The 13,891-nt window shown below is 37.4% G+C and overlaps 1 protein-coding gene across 9 annotated transcripts in view; it reads right to left on the bottom strand.

The window, feature by feature from the left end:
* Window positions 1–13,891, bottom strand: part of RGS7 (regulator of G protein signaling 7) — a 275,987-nt gene that overhangs the window by 55,419 nt on the left and 206,677 nt on the right. For 8 of the 9 annotated variants that reach the window (XR_009968236.1, XR_009968237.1, XR_009968238.1 and 5 more), the window contains 3 exons: window positions 3,963–4,027; window positions 2,063–2,139; window positions 1,834–1,915 (listed from right to left, as the gene is read on the bottom strand). Coding sequence is in view for 6 of the 9 variants with exons in the window: in XM_062637376.1 (XP_062493360.1) it covers window positions 1,834–1,915; window positions 2,063–2,139; window positions 3,963–4,027 (224 nt within the window). In the remaining 3 variants the exon portion in view is untranslated. The remainder of the gene's footprint in view (window positions 1–1,833; window positions 1,916–2,062; window positions 2,140–3,962; window positions 4,028–13,891) is intronic. The other variant, XM_062637372.1, reaches the window with a different exon arrangement.

The raw sequence follows: 13,891 nt of genomic DNA, 5'->3' as shown, positions 1-13,891 counted from the left end.
TTTCTAGCTGCAAGCTAAGATCTTTCTACATAAAGCAGAAACTGAAAATTACAGAACTAAGATTACACTTCACATTACACTAAAAAAGACACCAAAGGAAGAAGAACTAAATATATAGTGAACCTGCAATTAAAAATATTGGAATGGAAACTGATCAGTGAGTTATCAAAACTGTTCTCTTAACTTCCTCTCAAAAGCAACATTTCTATGAGTTTTGGGGGGCTTGAAAAACCATTAGAAATTGTAATTACCTCTAGCATCACCTTCCTCTTTTCAGTTTGTTCCTTTTATTTTTTTTAAAGAAGGTTCTAGCTTTTACTGTGACAGTAAATTCTTAACAATGTTGTCAAAACAAGTATTTCACTAACTAGTGAGAGGAGCTGCTTAGGCAAAGTATGAACCTCTACATTCTTCTATTTATATCTCCTAAAGTCAAGAGCCTACATTGCTGACTCTAAGCCAGTCTTTTGCCTCTGATATTTCCTAGCTATGCCTACAGCCAGATTAAAACACGTGCTCAGGAAGATATATCCACAGTTCAATGAAAGCTCTTAATCAGATTTGATTTTCTTTTGTCCTGTTCCCCTTTAATTCTCTCATTATTGTCTGCCAATATCTTAATTTGAAACTTCAGTAATTCATCTTCTGTTCCAAACCTGGAAATAGCATCTCATTCTCAGATTCAAAACCTTCAGATTCATTTCTGCAGGGAATATAAAAGCTGTCTGCACCTTTAAAGTTCCCAGGTCCATAGAAACTTTATGGTTTTATTCTATATGTAGCTTCCATCAACATCAGATGGCAAATTGTTTTCTGTCCTCCTTCCCTATTTTATGCCACTGACTAGACAACAATGTCCCAGCCTTCTTGCATCTAATGCCTGAGGTTTTAATCTTTCACTTCAAATGACTTTATCTACCTGACATTCTAAATCCTGCCTAAAGATTCGTTTCTTCTGCTGCTCTTTAAATTCCACTGTCACAAATACAAGCTGTTCATGTCCAAGCTTATTTTTGTTTGAAATTTTTCAGTGTATGCATCTTTTCTACAGGTATCATCACTTTCCCAGAACAGTTAGTTTTCGTTAAGTGTCTTTTCCCAATGTCACCATGGAAAATATAATCCATAAATGGTTTCACTGTTAACAATACTAAACTCTCTGCACAGAAAATGAAAACTCAATTCTAGTTAAGAGAAACAGAAGTAATTCTGTAGTAAAGCAGAAAAGTGTGATTACCGAGTTCTTGTGGAAGTCTTGTGACATTTGACGTTCTTCTTCAGAGTTTTAGCTCCCAAAGGCAGTTGATTATGTAAAACCCTTTCTTTTTTTAATATTTTGTTTCAGAGGGACTTTGACAAGGAACTCGGGCAAATCTTGTTTAGACAGTGCATGACTCCCGTAGCTCAAATCCAACATCATCTAACTTTTATGTACCTCAAAAATCAATTGAAAATACGACCAGAGTGAAGTTGAAAGGCTTGGCAAGCAAAAAAAGCAGGTTAAAAAAAGGCAGATGTTTTTTAAAGTGTTTTAGCTATGCTGACTCACACCTTGGGAAACCTTTGAGATGGTAATAGTCAAAGACAGATACCTTCTGATTCAAGAAATCAGACACAACAAATCTATTCACTGCAAACTCCAAACGGAGAGTACACACAGTTGCAGTCTTCAGTAGCAGAATGGTAAAAACGCCAGATGCTGCAAAAAGGGAGGCAAGCCCCAACCCTCAGCCCTACACGAAAAACTTGTTTCCAGGCTACCCCAATGCTCCACAGAGGCTCACATTTATCAGTGGCCCTGCTCACAGGCAGAGCAGCCCCACCCTCACTCACCACCGGACGGTGCACATCCCAGAATGCTCGCTCCTGGCTGTCAAGGATCTTCCTCTCTATCTTGTCTCTCTTCTTGTCAACTCTGTCAATGTTACAGGAATATTTAAAAGAAACAGTGCTAATGACAGTAATTTTGAAAGTAAGAAGTGTCCAACTGCTTTTCCCTCCCTTTCCCCCTCAAAAGGCATGCAAACCCAAAATTCTTCATCTTCACTTCAAAGGAACTTACTTTGCTTGTGCTTCAGCTTGCATAAAAATAAACTCCCATTTCCGAGCAAATGCTCGCTGTAGCCTGGCCAAACTCTCCTGAAAAATACATCACAGTTTTAGTTGGTTAGGTTGAAAGTTATTTACTATTTTAGAGCTTTTAGGTTATCCTTCCCTCTTCCCTCTAAGGTGCAATTTAAGTCACGATTTCTCCTCAAATGCAAATGGACCTTACTTATCAAATACAAAGTGCTTGCTTGACACCAAATAGGATGGAATACTAGATCTATCTACTTTTGCATGCCCCGACTATTTTAGTTTTGAAACTGGCGATAAGGTTGGATGCAACCATCAGCATAACAGTGAATTTCTGACGCATTTTTATTTACTGGGTGGTGGTTGAGTAATTTTGTAACAATACAAAGAAACATTCTTGTTTTGAAAGTATCTAATAACAGCAGGAGAAAACCCAGGACAAAATCCACAGGGCAATTCCCGTCAGTTACCTATACAAACGGTTCTACTGAACAACATTGGCTGCCTATCAATTTACTTCAAATACAAACATAAGAAGCTATCAATATTTTGGTAGTACAGGAACCTTCCATGACCTCCACAGCTATCCCCATTTTTAAAAACACGCAGACTATAGTTTTCCACTACTGCACAAGAAATGAATGTAACCTGCAGCCTACTGTTAATAACAGGAGGAAGATTTGTAAAATCTTAGCAAAATTCTTTCCTTCAGTGATGCTGGAACAGCCTCACTGTCTGTAACAAAGCTTCTTCAATCTCCCCACAGCTTAAATGGTAGCAGTACGCAGTCTGTTAGCATGGAGAAGGCTGAGGTTATCTTCCCCCAAAAAGACCCCCAGTTCCCTTTCTGCACTGCTTTTACTGAGACTAAGTGAAAAATTATCCGTAAATATCCTAACAAAAAGTGTTGCTTCAACTGTATTTGTATACATTGCAAATGTACCTCTATGGCATATTTACTGAAAATAAAGACCACAGAGAGTGGAGACATTTTCTAGAGATCTTGTCAATAGCAGTAAAGGCTCTCATGGATTGCATACTGGTGGTGAATTTTCCAAGACACGTAAGTATACAATTGTGGATACCCCACAGTGCAGTACACTGAAAAGCAAGCTTGTGCCAAGAAGAAGCAATAAAGTGTGCCAGCAGGGTGCTGCGGCTGGAGTATTTAGCATGTTGAGAGGCCTGGCTGACTATGGTGTTATCATGTCACAGCAGCACAGCTGGACAGCATTCACCACAGAGCCTGGGCTGTTCGTGAATCTTATGTTGACATTTTCATAAAAAATTCAGGAACTTTTGGGGGGTTAGAGATGAAACTCAAGACATCTCTCTCCTTAGCAAGTGCCATCCCCATCAGCTAATCAAACTCTCACATTTTCAGGTTCTTCCTGGCCCAAATTATCTCACCTGCCTGGGGCACAGCAAAAGTTCAGGGAATGGGAATTGCCTCTAATCTCACCCTCGTTGCCTCTCATTTAACCGATGGGACAAGGGTTTAAGCCCCAGCATCACTTTAAAGAATGAGACTCATACTTCTACAACCACTAAGTGCTTTTGAAAATGCTGCCAGGGATCCTTCATTCAGACCTTACACAGTCAGAGTACAACTACTTTCAAACACATGTGGCATATCTGGGTTCATGAACAGTTATTTCTGATTTTGTCATGGTGATCTGAACAGAGTAACATTAAAGATGAACCAAAATCTCAACTTTTGCCCACTCAGCCCTCACTAGAGTCCCTCAAACAGCATCTATCACCCACAGGCTGGCAAAAGTGTCAAAACCCCAAATAAACTTCACACATAATGTCTATAGTTCTTAACATTATTTCACATGCTTATTAGTCTCAGCAAAGAAATTCACTTTTCATCAGGTACTTACAGCTTCATAGTCTGCTAGCTCCAGCCTTGCTTTGTTTTGCATTGTCCGCTTGCAGAGGTAAACAGCTGGAACGGAATGAAAGAACACAGAATTTGCTACTATCTCATAAACACAGCAGACCAGAAACCTAGAGGCTCCATCTCTAGTTTACTGCTAACAATTTTTGTTTTGATTTCTCCCTCTATTCTAAAAAGTATTGCAACTAACCTGATGGGTCAGATACAGAGATTCATTAAATAATGAATAAATAATGAATCTGCTTTATGCAACAGACATCGTATACAAACTATGAGATACTTGGGATGAAGTTGTTTAATGGCTAGGGAACTGGCACATTAAAAGAAACGGTAAAAACATTTTTTAAACTCTGTATTTATAACTCACAATGCGTAAGAGATTGATAAAGAGCTGCTGCTATATCAGTCAAATATTTTTTAAGAATGTTCATACCTGGTTTTACTTATTGTTACTTTATATTTGGAAATCACAAAATTTCAACCTAAGATTTTAGCTAAAAGTTCATTCCAGATAAAACTCAATTCTCATGTAGATTAGTCTGTGACAACAAATATTTAAAATAGAAAATAATGTGAGAATAAGAAATGAAAATGTGTATCATGTATGAAATATAATGAGAAAAAATATTATTTTCTGGATCCAAAATCCTTCAGGAGAGCTGTTTTGCCTTCACCTCACCCAGAGAGAACAAAATTTTAACTAATAAAATAGAATACTGACAGCTAAATACTGAAAAGATTCAGGAATGAAAATGAAATCTGAGACTACATAGACAGCACAGTGGTTTACATTATGTTGCTTGATCCTAAAATCTTTATGCACTCCATTACCCTTGAATGAGGTACATTTCCAGCAGACTTTAGCAACAAATACTTCACATCAACTCTATTCATACAGCTTCCCCCACCAGTAAGACAATGAGTTTGGTGCAGTTCTTTATGATGTCATATTTACCCACTTCATTACTTCAGAGCACCTTCTGATGTGTCAGATGGAGGAATCTTTTGATCAGTGCAGGTAAGCAAACTTTAACTTATCCATGATGTCTACTGTCAGCAAAAAGAGCCCATATTTATTGGTTGTGGTTAGGAACGTTCCTGTTTCCTGACTGCCAGCTTGTCAATACAGGAGCAAAGAGAAAAAACTTCACATAGGAACCTAACTCTTTCAATCACTAGGAAGAAGGAGGTGCTCATCTTACATATACATAGCTTTGACTTTTAAAGTAGTCAAAACAATTATATTTTACAACTCCATGGAAACAAGTCACCTGCAAATACATGCAACCCCCCTCCAGTGGCTGTTATTTCAGTGGAACTGACGACAAGCATTTCTAATAACTCCAGCTGCAGTTACAGGTGTCCTTGTAAAATGAAATTTTATGTTTATGTCTTTTTTTTCTCTCTCATTTTGTGTGTGTTAGCTGGTCTTTTTTCTTTCATACTTCTTCACTTTTCACTCCCATAAGAAGCCATGATTTTTCTCTATTCCTGGCATTCTCATATCCCCTCTGGTTCCAAAGGAATTTCTGTGTCTAAAAAATCTACAAATACAGCTACAAATCCATTCACATACCAAGTATAACAGACAAGCAGTTTCTATAGCCTCAATGTCCATGCATTGTAATATTAGTATACATTTATACTAATGCATTGGCATGCATGCTGAAATGTCACCAAAAGATGATGGGATGAATTCTGGACCCTTTGTACCTAGGCTGCATCCACAATCAATACAGTGTTCAGAGAATACTGAAGAGAGGGATAGCCTTGGTCATTTAACTCCTTTCACAGTGAAGATTTTTCCTCTCTTTTCCTTGAAAACAGGTTATTTCATTGAACAAGTGAAAAAAGTCCCTAAACCAGTTGAAAATACTAGCACTAGAATACATATTTAACAGAAATATGTGGACAGTTCTGGGAATTGTAGGGGTCAAATTTTGTCTAGTATAACCAGTCTGATACCATCTGAAAACAAACAAAATAAACTCCCTGTTCTCTGAACTTAATTAAACCCTTGTCAATCACATTCTCATGGTCCCTGTATAGGCACTGTTAGTTTAGCAGTTCCTTGAGTTTACTGTGGGATTAGCATCTCCTGCTACCGCCAACAAAAATTGTTGCTGTAGGGTTTTGGTGGGTTTTGGGGGGCTTGTGTGTTTTGTTTTTTTTTTCTAAAAAAAAAAACAACAACCTGTCAGAATAGGTTTTAACAAAAAAAGCATCTTCAGATCACAGAGTTCTCAACACTGGCAAAAAAACCCACTGGATCACCAGGAGCAGGAGAGAGGAATTAGCTTGCAACACTATTAATCTAATACTGTGTCTAAGAAAACTTTTATCTTCATTGTGCGACTCTACTGCAGTATTTTCCCTGCAGGGTTCTTTTAATGACCCTTTTTGCTCCAACTCCATCGGAAATAGTCCGTGCACAAATGTTTGTTATTCATAATGAGCATATTTTAGCCAAGACTCAAAAAGTCACGTTTGTCCCTCAGACCACTTTTTCCCTGAAATATCCAGATCCTCTCCCCTTCAGGAGACTAAAGGTTATAATAACTGTATCATAGTTTCTTCATGTCAGAAATGTTTCCATGTGCCAGTGTGGGTAAGGCAGAATCTACCCATGCAAGTTTTAGCTATCCGGGAAACACAACATACCAACTAGTGTAGAAGAAAATAGCCCTGAAGGTCATTCCTACTCTTTGACTCAATCTACTCCCAATGCTATGTGCTAACTATTACACCCTTATTATAGAAGCTCATGGTTGAAGATCTATTTAAGAGCTGCTGGCAGCAGCTCAGGAATTGGAGTTCACCAGTTCACACTCCTGTTATCATATTCTTTGGCTTGCTTGTAACAAAATTCATCAGCATGTGGGAAAGCAAGAATGTGAAAATCATTCTCATTTTCAGCCAGAACATTTGAAGGCACAAAGAAATGAAGTTTTATTCTTGCAGCTTTTAAAGCAATAAGATCTGAAATACAGATACTTCCACCTTTTGCAAGTACTATCCCATTTCCACACCAAAACATATGTGAAATAACTGCGTGTGTTCAGTAGCCTGACCTTGCGCATCTGGGGAGGATGTCAGTCGGTTTCCCTCTCAAAGAAGAGTAATGAGCCCTCAGTACATCAAGGACCTCTAACTGCCCTGAGCATCCCAACCAGGGGTCTCCACTGAGGCCTCCTGTGCCCAGGAGCTGTGCTTAAGCCCAGCTATCTTCCCTGGTCCCAGCTAGAGTTACGTTGTAGATACCGGTCTAACCAGCCCTGTAATTTATCAATGCTGCCCTGGCTTCCTGGCTTGACTTTGGACCTTCCTGGACAATTCAGACTTTGTTGGTGAGGACACCGCTCCTGCCTGCACTGCTGGCAGCCTTCATTCTTGCTCACCTTCCCTTGCAGAGCTGCCTGCTCTTGCCACCCCTTGACAAGGGTGCTGAAAAATGCTAAACATATGGTTGAATGATATGCAAGGAACAGGGGCTGATTAATAACCTCTATTTGCTAAATATGGACTGCTACATACACTCTTATTTTTAGAGCCAGTGTATTCTGATGGATTTTGCAATCAACATAATTGCCTCCACTAAAGTGAATTATGTTAGATGCTTTAGCTTGTACATTGGAAGTGACTGATTATCATGAAAAAACAAATTTGCCAATAATTTCAAAGGCAATATTAATAAACATTTCATAAGGAAAGATGGTCAGTGATGTTTATAAATGGGCATTTGAACAAAAAAAAATATATACCAAAGCACGCTTTGGAAGCTGTGCAGTAAATACCGACTATTCACTCCTGAAAATTCACTGAGGCACTCACAAAATGTGGGCAATGTGAGAGCTTAAAGTGAGACTGGAAAGTGTTCTAGCAAGAGTTTCATGAAGAGGGTGTCTGGGTTTTCCTTCTTCCAAGTTTTTAAACTGTTACACCCAAAATAAGCCATTTTCATTATTAGCTACCTTTGTTTCATATTCTTGACTGTTCACTTGTACCTGAAAGCTCCTAAGACATATCTGTAGATTTTTTTTTTTATATTTAAATACGGTCATAATGATAATGAGAGGTTTCATTATAGAATCAAGAAACTGGACTGAGTACACATTGTATTACATACACTTACTGAAAAAGAAACCCAACCAAACAAACCCCATGAAAGCCCAAACAAACAAAAATTAAAGAAACAAAACAGTTTTCACCCAAAAGTTAAAGTGGGGAACTTAAGTTTGTTGCTAAAAAGGGTCTAAATCTTCCCTCTTACCACAGCGGGGAAAAAGCCTCATCTAAATTCAATGGAAGTACAACTGGGCCTCTGAAGACCATGGATAACGCCGCCTACACATCCATCACCATGTACACAAACTTAAACTCCTTACATAACTGTCCCAATGCCAGTGGTGTTACAGCTTGATTCAGTCCCAGATGGTGGGCGTAACTTTCACTGAACATTCATTATCTCCACCGAGGCCAGATTAAATTTATACTCTCTGTGAGTCAAAATCCTGCTTTCAGAGTCAGTGTGTACATGCCTAGTCAGTATTTAAAGAGCAAAGAAAATAGCAAGCACCTCAAGGTCTGTGGGTTTCAAAGTGGGCAGATAGAAGTTCTCCCTTCACATGCAAGTGCCTGCATCAGTTGGAGAATTACAGGACAAGACTGTGAAACAGAATAAATGAAATCAACTACGTAATTTAAATGTTGGGATTCCTAGGGCTATTTATACCCTCTTTAGGTCACTTCTGCTTTTACCCAATTAAAAAAAAAAAAAATTTTTTTTCTCTTCACAACAGCTATTGAGTTTCACTTAATCTTAAAAAAAAATATAACTTTTAGGTGGACAAATGGGTCATCATCAGCCTCATGTACCTATAAAAGAACTGCACTCTGTTAGATGAGAATAACATTAAGTTAGAAGTTAGACCATGATAGTTGATGTGCACTAAATTGCCAAATGGTCAAAACCATAATTTCTGAAACACTCCTCCCTTTCTTGACTTTCTATTCTTTGATGACACTACTTCTATAATATCTAAGGAATGCAATTTGATTTAGATGGGTAGAGCACTTTCTCACATAAACCAAAGACAAGAAGGAAACCAAATTTCAAACTACCAGAAAGCTCAAGAATTAGGAAAGGACAAATTAATTTTCAACACTCAAAAGTCCCCAGATGAGGCTGGCCTCAGAAAGTCCTGCAGGGTGACAAAAAGAGGTGTGGAAGAGAGGTCACCCAAGCTACATAAACTCTAGGATCAGATAAATAATGTCCTGTTGTCAAATCTAATTTAAAATCACATCCATTGAATTATTTAATACTTCTTGTTGTTATTATTAAGTTTTCAATTTGCATTCAAGATTTTAACACCCTGCTCTGGCATAAAAAAAAAATAATTCCTACCTCCTCTTCAGACTCTCAGATTTAAGGGGGACTCAAATGCACTTGCTAAAACGCTTCTAAGAGGAGGTGTAACAAATCCAAACACACTGACTTTGCATAGAAACCACTTAGGGGATGAGCAATTCAAGGCAAAGCTGAGGATGTGAGAAGACAGAGAGTATTTTCTTTTAAAGTGCAAAAACTACCTACAGGGATGGCATCAGAAGGTGGCCATTACTGGACAAAGCAGGCAATTACCTAGTGGTAATTGCAAATTACAAAGGGCTATCAGTGGCAAGACAGCACATGACTACAGAAAAAAGCATTTGTTGTCATTGTTCCTTTCGTGGCCTAAAAGGTCTAATTTCCATATTGATAATGAAACAGACAAACCTATTTAGTTTACTCAACAAGGCAATTTGAAAGCAATTCTGAAATTTATGAATTATGTTTCTAAATCTCAGAACTTATTAATAAAATTTTTTATCCCTATTTATAGGGGACCTAGATACAGATTATTAATGATTTTAAAATAATGCTGAAGAAAATATGTACGTGTGTCAGTTATCTTTTCATTTGTGTGCATACAAATGCATTGGCCAAACACATTTTCCATGCATTACATATTATGGATATAAGTTACACATTCATGGAAAAAAAAAAATCAGGTAAGTACAAAACTGAAATGGTGAGCTGACTGGAGTGCATTTTCAGGAAATGCCTTCTGCTTACAGAGCCCTTGCTACTGTGGTTTGTCAACGTCAGAATTAGCAAGGATCAGAAAAAAAGTCAGGACATGCTTGTTGAAGTGAGACTTTCTTTCCATTGTTTATATGACAGAGATTGCTCCTAATGAGTGAATTATGTAGCTCTGCAGAGAAATATCATGTGATATGAATTCAGAGTGGAAAAAAATCTTGTAGGTCACCTCTTCCATCTCTCTGCTAAATGCCAAGTTCCTTTCCTAAAGATCATTTGATTAGGTTCTGCCCAGATTAAATTCTGTGCATAGCAAGCACTGGCCCTGGCCACATTATCCTGAGGGACTATTCTCGGTGACAGACTCCTACTCCTCACTTAGTCCCACCATCAAGATTCAGTAGATTCTGTATATGTATTTTCTCAAAATCACTCACTTAAGGACTCACAACCCAATCTTAGCAACGAACTAGTACATTACTTGAGTCTGGTAGAAGAGTCTGTTTCTCACTACACCTACAAATCCAGCAAATTTTGAGACACTTTAAGACAGGTCCTTAAAGGAAGGATCTCTATTAAGGACCTAAGAGTTTGCTTACAGGAGTTTTTCACTGCTGACATTCACAGCTGACACTAGCTGTTATAAAAATGGGACTGGGCATCAAGATTTAAGAGATTTAAGATTATAGAACTGCAGAACTCTACAGAAACTATTTACACTAGATTAGCAAATTTCTCCTCATTCTCGTGGCATAAATTTTAACAAACATGTTTTTATTAATATCTGGCAATTTGTATAAAAGAAAATACTACTCTGCCACCAGTTTTGACTCAAGCTACTGAGTCAAATCCATATTTATGGATTGATTTCCAGAGAAGCTGAGCACATGCAGTTTTCAAGCAGATTTCAGGTAAGCAATAGGGCTTAATATTTCTGAAGCACAAATCGCTTACTAATAAGCTGTTGCCAAGGAAATCTTGCCTGAGCATTTGGACAAAGAAATTATATAATGCATCCTCAGTACAGTTACTCACTCCATGGGAGAGGGTGCAGCAAGACAAATGAGAGAGAAAATTCCTGAACTAACCAGATTTTTATAGAGAGGTTTGAAGCTAGGCACATAAAACAAGCAGACAACAAACTCTAGAGAGAAAAATATATGAAAATTTTCAATATGTGAAAAACATGATACACGACTGCAATTACTTTTTGTGCACTATGCACTCTTTAACATGACTGCAAGTTTGGCAGAGGAGAGGAGGATGAGACAGGTGTGATGGCTCATGGTCAGAACAGAGCAGCAGAGGCTGAACACTGTCAATTTACTCTTAAACGATAGGAATACAGGAGCAGTAGGAAGGCAGCTTTGTACAGACTGACTTATTAGCTAATTATAAAAAAGAAATAAATAATAAAAGGACACTTTTGCTTTCCTAAAAATGCAGAAGAAAAACAGCTATGAGACAACAACTTTCACATAACAAAAGTAGATGGTTTCCTTATTTTACTGTAACTCAGACTGGATAACAGCCATGAATATATATAGAACTGCCACAGAAACTTCCAAGCAGCATTACCCAGACAGATAACTTACACTTTTAAAGGCAGCAATTAAGTCTTTTTTTTTTTTTCTGTTTTTTTGCTTGTTTTTTATTTTTTGTCCTCGTAGTTGCTCTAATTCCCTAGAAAACTGTCTTTACAGCACATAACTTTACCTGGAAGGCTACTGAAAACAGCCCTTCTTCACAGCAGCATGATTTAACATTTTGCTTTGACTATACAGAAAAACAGTCTCATTTACAGATCACATGGACATGTGCCCTTAACTTGTGTTTCATTATCAGTTATTTACTGTGCTCTCCATAACTTACCAAGATCCTGCAATCCTCCTCCATTTTTAATTCATTTGGGAGAAATGCACACACATAAAGTTACAAGGCTGAAAGTGCATTATCCTCTTATGATTATGTAGAAGCAGTTGACTGTTGCCTTCTAGTATCAGTCCAAACCTCCTTAACACTGTGAGTGACTGTGGCACTTTCAAAAGTTTATTCTGTATCTCCTTTGAACATACTTCTTTTAATACACAGTTAACTGTAAGAAAAGGTCTCTGTTACAGACACTTCTGAACCTAAAAATCAACATAAGTGGACTACAGAAAACAAGTAAAAGTTACTGATTCTTCTCCATGTCTTATATGTCTGAAATTCTTATAAGCCTCCAATATTGCCACAACTATGTTCATTTGTTTACTTAGGCTCTAAGCTTGAACTTTCCAAACACAAAAACAATTGCTTTTTTTGTGAATTGAATTTTTCCCTAACCTTTCTTATCTCATTCAAAAAAAGAGAACAGTAAGAAATTGAATTTCTCAAATTTGCAACAGCTGTAAGCCACTAAACTTCCAAGAGAACCTGACAAGTCCCATGAGAACTGAGGCCAAATGCATATGGAATAAGAAATTCATGTTTGGCGTTATATTTCTCCTTTCTGAGAGGCAACGGGCTTAATAAGTCTCCATAGGTAAATAATTCTTAATGACATGAACTACTTTTGATCTGCCAGAAAAAAAAAATCTACAGTTACAAAAGTACATCTGTAAGAAAAGAGATGATTACAGGTACATTATGCTCAGCCACTAGCTGCATTCATTTCCAGAGCCAGTTTTCTGAACTGGGATCAAATTCTGTTTGTCACAAAACCAAATCATAATTCAGGAACATGACTTAACTCAGAGAAAATGCAAAGTGGTTTGAATTACACTGGCATTATTATTATCAATTATTATAAATAATTATTATAAATATGCAGACTTCATTAATAAAATCCTACTGAAAGCAATGGGATTCTATAGAAAACAGCATGTCTTGCATGGGTGGACTCCAAGACATTTGGCATTAAAAAGGATATCTTCAACAGATGGAACCTCAGAAACTGCCTTTAAAAAAATTGTTTGGAATTTGAGGCATCTCTCTTGAGGTCTCTTAAAGCATGATTTTCAAGAAAAAGGGAGGGATGTTTTCAGCACTTAGTGAAAAGTAACAGCTTCTTAGTAACCTCAGAATGATCAGATGGTCAATACTTTGATGGTTATAATCAAACCCAAAAGTTACAGTTTTTCACTTTGACATACAATAAATTAATTCAAGCCCTTTTTTTGCCACCAAGACATAGCTTTATTATGAGAATGGGCATGCAGCTTCTTGACATTCTGGAAGACTCTTGTTTTCTCTTTTGGTCACATTTTCTACAGAGACATCTCTTTTAATGAAAATATTTGACATTGCAAGCTCATGTGGAACAAGAAATTACAGTTTAGAAAAGATAGTAACATGCTATACAAAGATATAAAGATTATTTCTTTCTGACTTAACTCTGGCAATACCTCAATCTCATTTAAGTTCGAGTTTAAAATTCATTATTTTTCCAGCAGTATGCTACATTCTGGACAGTAGCCCACCTATGGCTGAGTAATGGTTGGGAGCAGTTTTTAAATTAAAATGAAATTGTAGTGTATTTGTTAAGATTTGTAAAATCAGGTCAATGCCAAAGAAAGTGGTTTGCTTTGTTAATAACTTTGATACAGGGAAATTACAGAGAAAGCCTCCTTTTTGCTGGCCTTGAGAGACTCCTATTGCCTGCGGCAGCCATTAATTTTAGGAGATGTAGTTTCAAGCTTGTTCGGGACAAGACCATGAAAATGGAAGCACTGCAGAACACCATAATACATGACAAGTATGAAATGAATTTGCATATCTATAAGAACACAAATTCTATTTGTTTTCTAGGAAGTAACAGAATTACTCTGAAGCCTGCAGAACCTCTT

This window comes from Pezoporus occidentalis, unplaced genomic scaffold (assembly GCF_034315485.1).
Source record: "Pezoporus occidentalis ecotype Australia unplaced genomic scaffold, CSIRO_AGI_Poc_V1 ctg52, whole genome shotgun sequence".
In the NCBI taxonomy this organism is placed as follows: Eukaryota; Metazoa; Chordata; class Aves; order Psittaciformes; family Psittacidae; genus Pezoporus; species Pezoporus occidentalis.
Note: the sequence above shows the minus strand (reverse complement) of the source record. Positions and strands in the feature narration are given on the sequence as shown.